This window comes from Colletotrichum phormii (assembly GCF_030913505.1).
Source record: "Colletotrichum phormii strain CBS 102054 chromosome Unknown BDP81scaffold_9, whole genome shotgun sequence".
NCBI lineage: Eukaryota > Fungi > Ascomycota > Sordariomycetes > Glomerellales > Glomerellaceae > Colletotrichum > Colletotrichum phormii.
Window position 1 is genome coordinate 832804 of NW_026851451.1, and position 15333 is coordinate 848136.

Here is a 15333-nt window from a genome sequence, read left to right on the forward strand (position 1 = left end):
ACGCGTCGGCTACGCGCCGACTTCATTCCATCATCCATGACCTGTGCCTCGAACCCCTCGACCCAATCAATCCCAGCAGCCAGCGACAAGAAGAGGCCATTCAACGAGACCAGACGAGGGCACCACAGAGAGGACGCAGAGCCGTCGCAGACCGAGACAGTGACCTCTTTTTGAGCCCTCACAGGCTCGCACACAACAGCAGCCGTAGCCATTTTTATTTTTCGCCTCTTTCTCTCTCCTCTTGGGTCTTAGTTAGGAAGCCCATTTCATCACGGCTGCAGATCAGATCAGATCAGATCAGCCAATTGACGGCAAACGAGCGCTTAGCCGAACAAGCCACAACCGTGAGGGAGACTAGCATTTCGGCCATTGCCAGAGGAAGAAAAGGCAACTCCATGGTCTCTTTTCTCGGCCCTGCGCTACCAGCTGGACTCGACCATCTTCGGCCTGGGCTTCCTTTGGCATCTTGGTAGTCTCGAGACAGTCGCAACACCATCAAGGACGAAGTCGACGACGGTGGACGGAGCGATATCACAGTTTGCACCATTGCCCACAGCATCCACAGATATTTCCCCGGCAGAGCCCTGCATGCAACACCATTCGCTGCCCGTCAAGCTGCATCTAGAGACTCTAGCTGTTATCTACAGCATCCATCCCTGTGGCGTGCTGGGAAGTAGGGGACCTTGGGGGGTGGTGCAGTGGTCACTGGATATTGGTGCACATGCAGTGGAAATTCAACCTTTTTCGGTGGCAGACGCGCGCACATTGACACATTTCTGTTGGAAGACAGCGCAAAAAGAGGAGTCCCGTACCTACATCGTACTTTGTAGTAGAGCCCGTCGGCGGCCCACCACGGACTCTCGCATGAACTGCAAAACCTGCTTGCATACAGTACGTGCATAGCATAGCCTTCCCGTCCTGTCGCCAGCTTTCGCCCATTCACATTTCGTACAAACGTCGTCACTAGTCACTACTACGCAGTAGGCTCTAGGAAGACTGGGATCCTCTTTCTTCCACATCTTCTCCTCTCTGTCTGCCGGACGTAACCCGCGCGGACACCCTTCCCCCCCCCTCCTCCTCCCCACTGGAACTGAGTCTGACAGGCCTGGCCCCGGGAGAGCCCTGAGCTTCTTGTTCTTCTTCTTCGTCTCCTCAGTCGGTTCTCTTCAGACTTCGTTCGACCTGAACTGGAGCCGGGAGAAAGTCTGTTTGACTTCAACCGACCGGGCTGACTGACCCTCTCTTTTCTTTCGACGGCGGCCCAAGCAAACGCGCAAAGACACAAACGCAAATCCTCATCCTCGGCGCCTGACAGAAACCAAACGGTTTACGGCCCCAGGGCACCGACCCCGGATGCGAGCAGCTTTCTATCTACCTATACACAGTAATAGTATCAACGGATACACCACAGACTACACTACTTCAGGTCTCTTGCCAAGTGTGCGCACTTTCTTTCTGATCGCTCTCCCGCTCGGCGACGGTTGGCTTCCAACTTCGACCTTTTTTTTTTCTTTCTTTTCGGGACGGCGTGTTCCAGCAAACGGTCGACGTTGCCGTGCATCCCATCATCGCCAACATCCATGATCCTCCTCCACCATCTTCACACTTTTACACCACCCATCATCCATGCAGGTTGCTCATGCTGCTTGCTACCTTCTGTGCCTGTGCCTATGCCATCGAACCCCGGACGATATCAAGCACACGCACACTCATACTTGCACTCACACTCACATTCGCGCACACCACACACTCACACACACCTACTCCATTACACTCCCTGCATCTAACCAGACTACGGAGGTCCTTTAACACTACACACCCTTGCTGCCACTTCGGCGTACCCTAGCCTGGTCGGTCGTGTCACAGCCCACGCTCCTCTCGTCCAATCGCCCATTCCTCCCGTGCTCCAGAGGCCCCACCGGACATCTCTGGGCTTGCTGAGCTGGCCGCCCACCTCTTCAAAGACATCCCGGTCCTCTCCACTCGCCTTGGCTGAAATCAATCCATCAGTCCATCCTTCTGCCGCCGACTCCCACACTTTGCTCTACCTCCTCATTGACCTACTACTTCCACTACCGCCACCACCACCACCACCACCACCACCACTACCGCCGGCTCGACTATTACATCTTACCTACCCTCCTCTCCCTCGCGTGGTATCGTGCCTGATATCCCCTCTTTTCTTTTCACCTTTCTGCAGCCATAAGCCATATCTCACCCTCACCCTCGCCTGCTGACTCTGCTCTCAACTCTCTCACACACTCTCACACACGCACACACCCCATCGCGCTTTATCGACTTCGCACAGCATCGTTGTCTGCCGGGCACCACTTCTTCGCAGAATATCACCATCGCTTGCCTGATCGCATCGTGTCGATCCAGCGATCCCGTCGCTAAACTTACAATTTGACCGCCAAAAGGCCCCCTTGCATTCACGACCCACAACTCATTTCCAGAGTCTAGACCCGACCTAGGTGAGCCTTGAGTCTCCTCTCTCCTTCTCCTCCCTTCAATCATGCAAAACCCCGTTCGGGTTCAAGAACCTTGGAAGCCGGGCCCTGTCAGGTTGACAGAGTCAAGACCGCACCGTCAACTACTTATCTAACCTTATGCCGTTGCGGCTCGCTGACATGCCCTCCCTCCCACAGCCCACTACTTGCCGCGAACGTACTTGACGCAGGTTTGGAGACGACATCCATCAACTACTATCGGCCGACATGGCCAAACCCACGCGCTATACCGGCTCTCATGAGCCTTTGCAAATCTACCAAGACGACTTTTTCGAGAACTCGACAACAATGATCAACCACGCACCCATGCCTGTCGCCTCCAAGCCACCGAGGAGGCCGCTTGGCGCAACAAGTAACAACAACGTCGTACTCAATCCTCCGATGCTCGCATCCGATAGACACTCGCCTCTGAAAGCATCATCAGGCAACATCAAATCGCATCATGCACCGTTCAAGTCGCAGGGCAGCAAGTTGAACATGGTGCCAATGGCGCCACCATCAGCGAATCTCCAGAACACCGATTCGCTACACAAGAAGCCCTACTTATCCAAGTTCAAGACCGTCGCACAGAAGCCTCCTTCCGTGGATTTAGCCGCCGGCTTCGGGAAGGAAAACGTACACCCGCAATTGTATCCTGCGCCGCCCACAATCAACTTCGACCAGTTCTACATGCACAAAGGACCCGGAAAGCGCACATTGATGGAGGCTGCGCCGATCAAGGAATCACGACCTCTGAAGAAGGTGAAGGCTGACGAGTCGGGCCTTCCACCCCATGATTCTTTCCCTCCGATTGTCGACGATGGGACGAAACCAGGCCACAGCTACGCGACTTTGATCGGAATGGCCATCCTCCGATCACCACTACGACGCCTGACCCTCGCACAAATTTACAAGTGGATCTCGGACACGTACTCGTTTTACAAGGCGGAGGAATCGGGATGGCAGAACAGCATTCGGCACAACCTCAGCCTACACAAGGCCTTCATCAAGGTGGAGCGACCAAAGGACGATCCGGGCAAGGGCAACTATTGGACGATCCAGGAGGGCATGGAGCAACAATTCATGAAGGACAAGCCGGCAAGAAAGACGGCGACGACCGCCGAAAATGTGCCTGTCATGTCAACCCGTATGGAACCCTCGAGGCCGGCCAACATGCCGATTCAGGAGCCGACCCTTCCGCCTCCTGCGCCGATCAGGCATGCGACGACGCTCCCGCCCTTGCCTACTTCCCAGGCCACCGTTGCCGTTGAGTTTTCATCCGATGCCACCATTCCCGTCTCGGACTCGGCCGCACCGGAAGACGGACAAGATAAGCTGGACCACGAATGCTCTCCTCTGCCGCCTACGATGCATTCTTCACCGCCAATCCCGCGACACATGGAGCCCCGCAGCCGTACGCCTCCTCCGCCTGGCCGCGGACCTATGTCGTCGATCACTAGATCTCACAAGAGAAAGTTCGCGTCCATGGACGACAGCGGTTACATCTCGTCTCTTGAATCATCTGCTCTGCGCCCGCAAAAGACTGGAATTCTTACCTCGGAGGCTGATCGTCCTCGCAAGCGCAGTCGCGCTGGCAGGGCCGAGGATGAGATTGCTCGCTTGCGCGCGTCGTCTTACGATAGCCCTAGCAAGGGTCGGTCGTATAACGCGTTTGCCCCACCGTCCTCATCGCCGCTCCGCCAGCAAGGGCAGATGCTGCCACCGCTCACGCCGGCCATGAAACTGAAGCCGCCTACCAAGGCCCCGCCGTCTGCCTCGCCCAACACCAACCTTCGCCAGCACCGCGAAAATGTCCGCCAGATGCTGCAGTCTCCGATCCGCAAGATGGTCGGCACCGGTGACGGCAACGCGCCGTGGAGCCCTGCTTTCAACTTGGACGAGAGCGTCTATAATTACAACCTGATGACCGCTGGTGACTTTGACATCTTCCAAGACATGGACAACGACTTCTTTGACGGCGCACCTCAAGAGTCTCCCTCCAAAAAGTCCGGCGGAAAGCGACCGCGTCTGGAGCGCACTCACTCTGCCAATGCCTTGGTCGATACTCATGACTCGGGTAACGGCAACAAGTCGGTTCTCTCAACGCCTTTCTTGAAAGCACCCGCACAACCTTCCGCCATGTGGGAGACCCCCAGCAAGGTCTTTGACGGCCTGTCTTCCCCTATCAAGGCCAACAACGATGCCGCTGTGCAATGGAGATTCCCCTCGCCGACCAAGATATCTAGTTCATTCTACGAGGTAGCGGCTGAGGGCGACTGGCCTTCATTCTCTTTCGACACAACGGACTTCATGTCGGAGGAGACCACCGAGTACTCGGGTCTCGACATCCTGCAGGGCTTTGAGAAGATTGGGTCTGGCTCCCAACCCAAGGCTTCCGGCTCCAAGCCGAGCAAGCCTGCTTTTGGACGAAGCTACACCACGCAATTCTAATCTCATCCAATGAGAGACGATGACGACCGTTACGATGTATGAACACACTTACTGGCATGACGTCCCGATGCATTCAGGCATTCAGGGCCTGTTTCGACACACTTCACACGATAATGGAGCGCGCTGGGGAAACACAAAAAACTTTGGGCTGATTTTAAAGACTAATGTCTGATTCGGGCTTCGAGGCTTTCACAATTCTCTTGTCCATGATTGTTTGCTTTATGATAATGACGAAGCAGTGCACATATAATGTCTTGGCTCTACCTTATTCTTTCCGGTGGGCAAAGGGGGAAAGCGAAGGGACATCATCATTCTTGAGAGAGAAACGGAGGGGAACATGAGTTTTTTTGCGCGTTTATTGCTTTCGTCGGCCTTGGACCAGGTTAGGTTCGGGCTGGACACTTGCTTCTTGCTTTTGGTTCTATTGCTGTTTGGCCGGAATGGCTATTTGGTTGTTCTTTTTTGCTGTGTAGGAAAGATCCGGGTTGGATGTGTAGCGTATTAGCTTCGCTCCTTTGCTAAGCACACTGGTAGTGATCAATTCTATGGAAACACGCACTAAACAGAGAGTCTCCTCATAAACGTTGTGGGTGTTATCAATGACGGCGCAACTGTCGCCAATATCATAAAGAATGCATTTACCCCATGCATGAGGCTACTCCCTACTTGAGTCTTTTATTTGGTAACGTGCACTTCACAGAGTCCCATGGATACTGTGGAGTATGTTCAAGTCAGCATGCCTCTCGCTCTCGACCTTGTTATGATGTGTCTGTCCCAGTACGCGTAAGTAGAACATGTCCTTGGATTTGGTAAATTCGTCATCAGTCATTTACGAAGCTAGACTTTGTCACGCGCGTGACCTCCTAGTCTTTGGTTGTTGAACTCAAGAACGGGTATCATATTGTCTTGCTCTAACTTCCCCAATGTCCTACCTACATGGTCTATACCTCGTGAATCATGCCTTGTCCTTAGAAACGCCGGAATGTGTGTGCGTACCTCTACGATATCTGCCAGCAGCGTCGCCATCGTTCATCCTGGGGTTCGTTGAATATTTGTCGTCCCAAGGAAGAACGATTCAAAATTCAACCAAAAATCATCTTGTCAAACATCTCATTACAGTTTCACAGTGTCGTGGTGTCGTCGCTCGCACACACAGAAATTCGCAGAAAAAAGATCAGTAAATACCCATCCTCGTAGCCCAGCCCGACTCCTTTTGGTTAATGTTGATCTGATAGGGAAACGGGTTCGACCCCTGTGTCGTTATCGGAGGGATGTGATCCTTGTGCGCGTTGACAAAGGTGATGACCTTCATGACGGTCGTCATGAGCGTCGTCTCCATGGCTTTTCGGACTTTGGCTCGCTCTGTTTGTATTAGGAGTTACGCCCCCAACGGTCAGCCTTTGTTGTTCCTTGTTTCCGCATCATGATTACACCCCATCTAGGTGCCCCAAGGGGTAAGGGTCAACCAACCAGTCTCCGTCCTGGGCTCCGCGACCGTGACCTTGACGGTCCAGCACTCCCAGCAGACCTCCTCGTCGCCGCGCATGAGCCAGGCCTTGCGGCGCTTCTTCTCAAAGAACTGGACGGTGAGCTGGCCGCGCCCCCCGCCGCTGCCGCCGCTGCCGGACGAGGAGCGCTCCGCGTCGAGCTGGCGGACGAGGGCGGTGGCGCGCTGCTCGATCATGGTCTCGAGCTCGACGTCGTCGACGTAGGGGAGGGTCAGGTCTAGGACTTCGCGGGTGTAGGGGACGACGGCGGGGAAGAAGCGGTGGAAGAAGATTGTGTGGAGGATTCCTGTGTCATGGTGGTGAGGTTCTGTTAGCATTTATATTCTCTGTTCTAAGAGTCACTGTGAGGAATGGGCTTGTTTCATGGGTTTTGGGGTCTTTGGTTGGTTGGTTGGGATGTTGGCGGGGGTTTTTGGGAGGCAAGGTAGAGGCAAGACAGACGGTCGTCGCATCGCGAGGCTGAGAGGTTCGGAAGGCATTGTCGTTCGTTTTGAGGCGGATATGACGTCTGGCGGGGCGCCCGACTGCGGGCTACCTATGGGAAAGAGGACGGGGGGGACGGGAGAGGGAGGGGAAAGACTGGTAGGTACCTTTGACGACGTCCCTCACGGAGGCCGGGTCCGCAAAGGCCTCGAGAATGAACTCTGGGGCGCTGCTCTGCTGCATCGTGCCTTTTCTTGATTATGGTATTTTGCTCGGTGACTTGGTTGTCGGATAGACGGATGCGGTTGGCGTTAGAGAGAGAGAGAGAGAGAGAGAGATAGATAGATAGATACTCTCCCTCTGCCTGAGGTAAGGTGAGGGAATGGCCCAAAGAAAGGTGTCAGATGTATTGAGGGGCACCTCACACTTCAGCCCAGCACTGATGCGCCGCGCCGATAAGGGGGGCGGGCGGGCAGAAGAGAGCGGGGAGTCACTACCGCAGTTATGATTGCCCAGGGAGGGAAGGGAGAGAGGCGGGGGGACGGGAAATCGGTAGCAGGGGTACTCTGCCTTCTTCCAGGTTGGGAAAGGTACTTCCCCGAGCTGGGTCATGGGGAGCAGAATGTCTGTGGCCCTGTGCATTAGCCGCCGAGCCGTATCTTCGCATCCCACGGGCCATAAGGTAACTTGGACTGTGAGGTGAGTGGGTAGTCGTTCGTGGTGGGCAGCAAAGGCGGGCAGCGATGTACGAAGTACTCCGTACTCCGTACAGATACAAGGTATGTTAAGGTACAGTCGGGAAGCGCTCGATGCGGCGGCGGTTGCGGTACCGGCACTTCAGCCACAGCTGTTGGGGGAAGAAGTTGAGAACACGGGCATTAAGGTACCTTAATTGAGATGACGCGGGAACGTGGGTGTGGCTGGGCCGAGGTAATCACGGTTCACGACTCGCAAAGAGCAGCAGCCAGTCACTGGCAGTCAGGCGCGAGCTCCTCTCTGCTGGTGTGCTTAATTGCTCCAACTTATCATTACGTGCCGACCAGCCTTCCTAGAGCTCGCCCAGATAGCCAATTTTGGGGGGGTTTAATAGACAAAAAAAACCTCCCAATCTTCTTTTTCATATGATTCCCCATGCAAAACGGCCGCCTTTTTTGATTCTCTAACTGTGTTCGAAAGCTTCGATCGGGGTTCTTTTAACTATTTTCTTATTCCTTGTCTAACTTCAATCTTCTCGTCTTTTCCCTCCTTTGCCCCCCTCTACCATTACCGTACCTCACTTTTCCATCAAGAAACAGACCTACCCCTCGGACATTTCTTCGCTCGCCGCGTCAGACCGAACCATGTTGGAAGCCACTCAGCGATGGTTCCGCCGGAATAGGACGCCCCTCGCCGTCAGCGTGGGTGTCGTCGGCGCGGGCTACGTTGTCACGCAGTATGTCATGGGCAAGATCAACGATGCGCGCGAGCGCATGAGCAGCGACCGCATCGCAAAAGAAAAGTAAGCTGGCATCCCTTGATCTCCCCCTATAGCTGCCATAATTCCCTCTCCGTCCTGGACTAACACTATCACCAATGCAGCCTCCGCCGCCGATTCGAACAAAACCAAGAAGACTGCACCTTCACTGTGCTCGCGCTTCTTCCCTCGGCGACGACGAACATCCTCGAGGCCATGAACACGGAGAAGATCACCTACGAGATCCAGAAGATGAAGGGCCAGACCAAGAGCCTGAAGAGCGGCAGCGGCAGCCCGCCCAGCATCGCAGATACCACTATGACCGAGGACGACGGCCGAAGCATGGTTAGCAGCAGCGTGCAGAGCGAGAGCGGCGTGCACGCGAGCCAGATCACGGTGCCGGTCCCGACGTCGGCCGCCGCTGGAGGGGCAGCTGAGGGTGCGCAACAGGATGGCGGGGCGGCGCCGACGCAGAAGAGTCGGAAGTCGAAGAGGCAATTGTGGGATGATTTGACCATCAGCTGTGAGTGACGCACGTCTGATGCGATGGAACGGACAGGTAGAAGGGGAAAAGGTGCTGACATTGATATCCCAGCCATAACGAGAGCCTTCACGCTGCTATACACACTCGCATTGCTGACGATGCTGACAAGAGTCCAACTCAACCTCCTGGGCCGCCGCAGCTATCTCTCGAGCGTCATTTCTCTGGCGACCGGCACCGCCCAAGCAACTATCAGTCTGGAGAATAACGACGATGACGGCCTCGACCAGCCCTACGGCAACGACTTTGAGACGAACCGCCGCTACTTGACCTTTAGCTGGTGGCTCCTGAACGAGGGGTGGAAGGAGCTCGGCCAGCGTGTTGAGGCTGCCGTCCGCCAGGTCTTTGGACACCTGAGCCCGCGCGACCTGCTCAGCTTCGAGCAGTTCTCGGAGCTGACGCTCGCGGTGCGCAAGGCCGTCGAGGGCGCCACGCCCGAGGAGCGCAGGGCCGCAAAGTGGCTGCCCTACCTCCTCCCGCCGCGGGACAAGGAGGATCACGTCCTCCGCGAGTCGGGGATCCTGGAGGAGAGCACCGTGATGCTGTCCGAGAGCAACACGTCCCAGTCTTCGCCGTCGTCATCGCCCGCCGTGAGAAGACTGCTCGACGAGACGTCGGACCTCATCGAGTCGCCTTCCTTCACCCACGTGCTCACGCTCATCCTCGACGCGGGCTTCTCCCTGCTCGTGGACAAGAAGCTCTCATCGGCGGCCTTTGACAAGCCAGATCTCGCCGAGTCGGAGCCCCGCACGTCGCAGGTGGTGGTGCTGCTGCCCAAGATCCTCTTGGTCCTCACGAGACAGGCACACATCATCGGCAACGGCATGCCGAACGAGTACCTGCAGGAGATGGAGCAGGTCGCCGACCTCGAGGGCTTCGCTGCCGTGGTGTACTCGAGCAACTGGGAGAACGAGATCCACCACGACGACGAGGGCATCATGGCGAGCGCCGTTGACGTGAGGGCCAGCGAGTTGCCCCGCGCCAGCCAGGGTACTGCTGCGACGTTCCCCAGTCAGACGCAGGGCACAACGCAGGGGACTGGAGAGGAGAGCCTTGTGATGGTGAACCCGCAGTCCAGCTTTGAGAGTGCGTGGGGGAGGGCGGTGGACACCAAGTAGCCTTCCACGCAAGATGGAGGAAGAGATACATATAAATCTGTGGCCCAGACCTCGATTGACATTGAATTCAGGCTGTGTGAGCTGAGCTATGACGTTTATAATGATATTAACTGGTATAAAGGCGATGGATGGGTAAGGCAAAGCAAAACGGGGAGCTGGAAATATAGGTATCATTGTATAATCTATGGTCAAGAGATGGATGGTCCATCTCGAATCTGTACCAACAACACTGGGGCTAGCCCAGAACAAGAGACGGGCAGCTCCATCCGTTCCTTTGATCTATTTTCGCCCAATTCGCGTTTCTCCTGGCTCTTTCGTCGTTGTTGTGGGGGGAGCGTCCGGTCATCCCATGACGTCCTTTTTTGGTCTATGGTTGTAATGGGCTCTTTTTTGTCAACATACGTTCTCGGTGTGAGGCAACTATTTTGTCTCGACACTTTTGAACTATGATGACCGCCTGACAGTTTCTCGGTTGCCGAAGATTGATTCTTACTGGGGAAGGTTTCCCAGAATGAGAGCCGTTCACGCGTGTTGGTCTTTGGTTTGTATGTCTTTTTCCTGCTCCTGAACGGCAAACGGCTCCTTCACATCAGGCTCCTGACGAATTGATCCAGACCCAGTTCGAAAAGCTCATTCTTGACGCCTTCGCCGCCCTTGTGTTCGGCCGGTGCCAGGGGGTTCTTGACGACTATGAAAGGTCAGTACATCCATCGTTCATTCCCAAAAGGGGAGACAATCCATCCTTAAGGAGGAGACATCAAATATACCATATTCAACCCAGAGGTTAATGTAAATCTGATGCAGCACATTCCGCATACTCAGCGTCGCCGTATCAGTAAGCATGACGAAGCGCAGGTTGGAGGGCGTCTCGTAGTAGTGGAGCTTGTAGGCCGAGGTGCGGTAGCTGATGAAGGCGTCGTCGTCCCCGCCGAGCTTGCGGACCATGTTGCGGAGGGAGAATACCGTGCCGAATATGAGTTTGGCGTCGTCCTTGGCCGAGTTTACTTGGCTGCGGCGGCCTAGCTGCTGGGATGGTGGTGGTGGTGGTGGTGCGGCGCCTGTGCCGGCGGAGGAGGGAGGTTGTTGGGAGGGGGGCCGCTCGGCGGGGAGCCAGATTTTTGAGTAGATGCATTCTGTGTGGCGGTCGAAGATGTAGAAGGAGTAGACGACCATGTTGGGCTAGGGGTCGGCCGCGGCGGGCGCGCGGGGGAGGTGGCCGTGTTTGCGCCGGGTCTTTCGTTGTTGCTGTCGATGGTCGGCGAGACGAAGCGGAAAGGGATGGGTGAATGGTGGTTTAGGGGCGCATGCCGTGGGGATGCGTATGGTATGTAGATCGCTGATTGATCTAATCTCTCAGGAACGCGGTGTCGGATCCGGTCGTATTCGAGGTCGTCGGGGTATTCGCTGGTTGTCGGTGTCGTTGTGTATCACGGGTTTTGAATGTGCAAAGTCGCAAGAAGTTCATGAAGACAAGGTATCCGTAGCTCAGGCGGGACGATTGAGTGACCGGTCGTTCAGTGGCCCCAGCCCCGAAATGCGGCTACCGTTGCTTGTCTCGGTCGGTAGGTACCTCGGTGGACCTTTGAAATTGCAACTGTGAGCTGGAGCTGGTCCGATTGCGTAAGGTACCGCAGGTATGTAATACCTACTGGCAGGGGGTGTCACTCTGCCTTGTGGTGGACCCCCCGGACGGAACGTAATTCTTTGGCGCAAGGACTCCAAGGAGGGGTTCGGAGCTGGCCCTACGAGGGGAGCACACTAGTCAGCCCATGATGGGAACTCTACCATGCGCCCAATGACAACGGGCAAAGAAGCTGGGCATGGATATGAGGAGCCGTGAAAATGGATAAGACGGAAACTGGGCTTTTCGTAGGGCGTTGAGGAACTGGAGACTGCGAGGTGATCCTTGGGAAGGAGACCTGAGAGACGTGGGGGCTGGAAGGGGGGGCACACTCTGAACCTGAAGAGCTGAACGAGAAACGCCTATTTTTTCCCACCATCTTTTCTACCTTACCTTACTATGTATATCTGTACTTCTCTCTTCCCACCACCCCCCGGCCCAGTTTCCTTTCGGTCGGGTTTTAAAGCTCAGCTGTCGTCTCGTTTTCGCGAATCCTAGTGCCCTTGCTTATTGTTTCCTTTCGTTTGACGCCGCTTTCGGTTTCCTCGCCTCACACACGCGCGCCTCGAGGTTCAAAACGTCGACAGCTCCATCGCTCGCTCGTCCGGTCGTTCGCGCCTGTCCGTCATATCTTAGATTGTCCTACGTCTGAGTGTGTGCTCGTGTATCCGTACCTCGGCCGTTATTAATAGCAATACTCCGAATGAGCAAAGCAGAGCATTGCAGCTAGCTCTCTCACTCTCACTCTCACTCTCACTCTCACTCTCATCCCACCTCACACGCACGTCTCCAACATTGCTTCTCCAACATTGCTTCTCCAACATCACGTCAAGCTTACAACACAACCCTCCCATCTACAACTCTCAGTCTCAGCCTCGCACAAGGCGAAAACCATGACGGAATCCGGCGAACCTCAGAGCCCGCCAACGACGGCCATGGCCTCAACGACCCTCGCTACCTCAAGCGTGGCCTCGCCCACCATCGCGGTAGGGTTCCACGGCGAAGGGCCCGCCGAGACTCGTCCGCCGCTCGCCGCCCCCATGTACGTCAGTTCACTGCACTTACTCCGTAACTCACCTTGCTTCTCTGCGCTGCGCTGCAACTTTGCACTGCCTCCCCCGCGCGCTCCACCACTGCGCGGCGAGCTACACTCTAACCACCTGCTCGCCCTACGCGGTACAGATCCGATTCGGCTGCCCAACCATCAAAGTTCCAGAGCCCCATGCGGCATCACCGTCGAACCCCTTCAGCTCACCGTGAAGTCAAGGTGCGTGTTCCTTGTTTCGCCAAGCTTCGTTGAAACCCCAGCTCTCGATCTGCCCCGCTGCCGCTGGTTGTGCTTGGTGGGGGCGGGGTAGCTGCGATGACGACGAACCCGAGCATTGAGCACCAGATCCAGAGAAACTCACCGGGAAACTGCTACAGGAAACGCTCAACGCCGTGACGGAATACGGCACCGAAGCTCAGGATGGCTCAAGTCACCACCGCATCAACCAGTACATCATTAAAGAGGAAATTGGCCGGGGCTCCTACGGTGCCGTCCACCTCGCGACGGACCAATTTGGCACTGAATATGTATGGGCCTCCTAAGCTTGCAAAGTGATGATGACCCCCATGCTCACGTCCACCTGTAGGCCGTCAAGGAGTTCTCCAAAGTTCGGCTCCGTAAACGCGCGCAGTCCAACATCTTGCGGCAGGGCGCTCGCCGACCCCAGCGCTTCGCCCCCCGTGTTAGTCTCAACGCGCCGCTATCGCCTCATTTTGGCGAGGAAGGCAACGCTGGTTGGAACGTCAACGATGCCCTGTTCTTTATCAGAGAAGAGATTGCTATCATGAAGAAGCTGAACCACCCGAATCTGGTCCAGCTGATTGAAGTGTTGGACGACCCGGAAGAGGACTCACTGTACATGGTCCTCGAAATGTGCAAAAAGGGAGTCGTAATGAAGGTCGGCCTCAACGAGAAGGCGAAGCCGTACGCTGAAGATTCGTGTCGTTATTGGTTCCGAGACTTGATTCTAGGCATCGAATACTGTAAGTCGGCTGCCACATGGGCCCTGTCCAGCCTGACTGACACCGTCTAGTGCATGAGCAAGGCGTCATCCACCGGGATATCAAGCCGGACAACCTTCTCCTTACCGATGATGATGTGCTCAAGATTGTGGACTTTGGCGTCTCTGAGATGTTCGAGAAGCCGGGCGACCCCATGAAAACGGCTAAATCGGCAGGGTCTCCGGCGTTCCTTGCACCCGAGCTTTGCGTAGTAAGGCATGGCGACGTTGATGGCAAGGCTACGGATATCTGGTCGATGGGAATATCGCTGTACTGTCTACGTTATGGCAAAATTCCATTCGAGCAAGAGGGCGTGCTTGAGATGTACGAAGCCATCAAAACAGATTCCCCTGAGCTACCCGAGGATGAGAACCCCGACTTTGTGGACCTTGTCACGAGGATTCTGGAAAAGGACCCCCAGAAACGTATTCAGATGCACGAGTTGCGGGTGAGCACTAGTTTTATTCCCGTGAGGCAGCGGCTGGACTTTCTTGCTGATCATGAACCAGGACCATCCGTGGGTCACGAAACAGGGGACAGATGCTTTGCTCTCAAAGGAAGAAAACTGCTCGAACACCGTGGAGCCCCCAAACGAGCTTGAGCTCAACCGCGCCTTTACGCGGAAGATGAACCATCTCCTCTGCGTGGTGAGCAGCGCACCTCGTGGTTAATGCCGCGATATAAAGAAACTAACAGCCACGACAGATGAAAGCGATCCACAACTTCAAGAACATTCTCACGAGGCAAAGAAACGCCAAGTCACGCGAAGGCTCCCAGTCAGACTCCCCCCGTTTGGGTGCGCCGCACGAGGACATTGAAGCCCTCCTCTCGAAACGCCGCGAGTTCTTCAAGAAGAACAGCCTCGCCGACGTCACTAAGACCGCACCCCCCGAAAGGTCCGACTCGGAACCCCGCATCCTCGGCATCGGTATCGGGTCCCGGGACGAGTTCGACAAGGACGAGCCCTCGGCCGGCGCCGTGGCCGAGTCGCCGACCAACGTCGATTTCAATATCTACGACAAGGCGTACGAGGCCGAGGTGGAGCGCATCATGAGGAAGCAGACGCGGCAGAAGACCATGTACCTGACGCGCTTCGTTAAAGACCGCGAGCATTACAAGGAGGTAGCTAACGTCGTGGAGGGCACGTCGGCGGGCGTTACGCCTGTGGGGACGCCAAAGGCCGACACGAACCTGGCTGCTTCCAAGGGCCGGTTCGCTGATTTGGTTCATAGCATGACTGGTGCTTCGAAAGCCAAGACTGGGGAGGAGAAGGAGGAGAGTTGAGAATGGGGCGCAGTGTGAGGGACTGAGGAGACACACGGCCTGGCGTTTTACGGACAGGCATGGAAACAGCTTTTATTACCTGGATAATTTTCCTTTTGAATATGATACCTGTTCGTGGCAATCATGAGAGAAAGAGGTCGTTTTTTTGATACCTGGAGCCTGGTCCATCATGGTATAATCAAGAGCTGTCTTTAAAGACTGGGTATGCAAGCATGTCAATCCTCTTAATCCATACATGCTTATTATAAGTATGCAGTGTCACATATCATTTGTCCTCGAAGGATTGCCACCAACAATCACATGCCATCAATTCCTTTCAGAGTCAACTTCTACGGACCCAAAACATCACGTTTTGTTTTCTTCGTTGTTGACGATGTACAATTTACTTCTACCCGC

At 55.4% G+C, this 15333-nt stretch overlaps 6 protein-coding genes across 6 annotated transcripts; 3 read left to right on the forward strand and 3 right to left on the reverse strand.

Moving 5' to 3' along the window:
* Window positions 1–2717: 2717 nt before the first annotated feature.
* Window positions 2718–4940, forward strand: BDP81DRAFT_318315 (fork head domain-containing protein; the record flags this gene model as incomplete). Its single annotated transcript, XM_060584349.1, has 1 exon — window positions 2718–4940. The coding sequence occupies one exon, from the start codon at window positions 2718–2720 to the stop codon at window positions 4938–4940; it is 2223 nt and encodes a 740-aa protein (XP_060445786.1).
* Window positions 4941–5776: 836 nt separating this feature from the next.
* BDP81DRAFT_426860 (autophagy-related protein) lies at window positions 5777–7232 on the reverse strand. Its single transcript, XM_060590317.1, has 3 exons — window positions 7039–7232; window positions 6411–6734; window positions 5777–6302 (listed from the first exon to the last, which is right to left on the reverse strand). Exons 1-3 carry the CDS (start codon window positions 7112–7114, stop codon window positions 6115–6117), a joined length of 588 nt encoding a protein of 195 aa, XP_060445787.1. The 5' UTR covers window positions 7115–7232; the 3' UTR covers window positions 5777–6114.
* Window positions 7233–8104: 872 nt separating this feature from the next.
* BDP81DRAFT_219886 (peroxin-3) lies at window positions 8105–10081 on the forward strand. The gene is made up of 3 exons (XM_060582784.1): window positions 8105–8369; window positions 8450–8847; window positions 8920–10081. Exons 1-3 carry the CDS (start codon window positions 8212–8214, stop codon window positions 9981–9983), a joined length of 1620 nt encoding a protein of 539 aa, XP_060445788.1. The 5' UTR covers window positions 8105–8211; the 3' UTR covers window positions 9984–10081.
* A 486-nt stretch (window positions 10082–10567) lies between these two features.
* On the reverse strand, window positions 10568–11156 carry BDP81DRAFT_449257 (sybindin-like family protein; the record flags this gene model as incomplete). Its single annotated transcript, XM_060592386.1, has 2 exons — window positions 10568–10671; window positions 10751–11156. The coding sequence occupies 2 exons, from the start codon at window positions 11154–11156 to the stop codon at window positions 10568–10570; spliced, it is 510 nt and encodes a 169-aa protein (XP_060445789.1).
* A 470-nt stretch (window positions 11157–11626) lies between these two features.
* Window positions 11627–12030, reverse strand: BDP81DRAFT_219899 (uncharacterized protein). The gene has a single exon (XM_060582785.1). The coding sequence runs from the start codon at window positions 11981–11983 to the stop codon at window positions 11765–11767; it is 219 nt and encodes a 72-aa protein (XP_060445790.1). The 5' UTR covers window positions 11984–12030; the 3' UTR covers window positions 11627–11764.
* Window positions 12031–12497: 467 nt separating this feature from the next.
* BDP81DRAFT_393868 (kinase-like domain-containing protein) lies at window positions 12498–14937 on the forward strand (the record flags this gene model as incomplete). Its single annotated transcript, XM_060587878.1, has 7 exons — window positions 12498–12646; window positions 12787–12871; window positions 13030–13179; window positions 13239–13635; window positions 13686–14101; window positions 14163–14300; window positions 14359–14937. The coding sequence occupies 7 exons, from the start codon at window positions 12498–12500 to the stop codon at window positions 14935–14937; spliced, it is 1914 nt and encodes a 637-aa protein (XP_060445791.1).
* Window positions 14938–15333: the final 396 nt, after the last annotated feature.

Coding starts and splice junctions, on each gene's coding strand:
- BDP81DRAFT_219899 (XM_060582785.1), bottom strand. CDS start 11,983: ATGGTGGGAAAAAATAGGCGTTTCTCGTTCAGCTCTTCAGGTTCAGAG.
- BDP81DRAFT_426860 (XM_060590317.1), bottom strand. CDS start 7,114: ATGCAGCAGAGCAGCGCCCCAGAGTTCATTCTCGAGGCCTTTGCGGAC. Junction 6,735..7,038: donor CGTGAGGGACGTCGTCAAAG/GTACCTACCAGT, acceptor ACCATGACACAG/GAATCCTCCACACAATCTTC. Junction 6,303..6,410: donor GGAGCCCAGGACGGAGACTG/GTTGGTTGACCC, acceptor TAATACAAACAG/AGCGAGCCAAAGTCCGAAAA.
- BDP81DRAFT_219886 (XM_060582784.1), top strand. CDS start 8,212: ATGTTGGAAGCCACTCAGCGATGGTTCCGCCGGAATAGGACGCCCCTC. Junction 8,370..8,449: donor GACCGCATCGCAAAAGAAAA/GTAAGCTGGCAT, acceptor TCACCAATGCAG/CCTCCGCCGCCGATTCGAAC. Junction 8,848..8,919: donor GGATGATTTGACCATCAGCT/GTGAGTGACGCA, acceptor TTGATATCCCAG/CCATAACGAGAGCCTTCACG.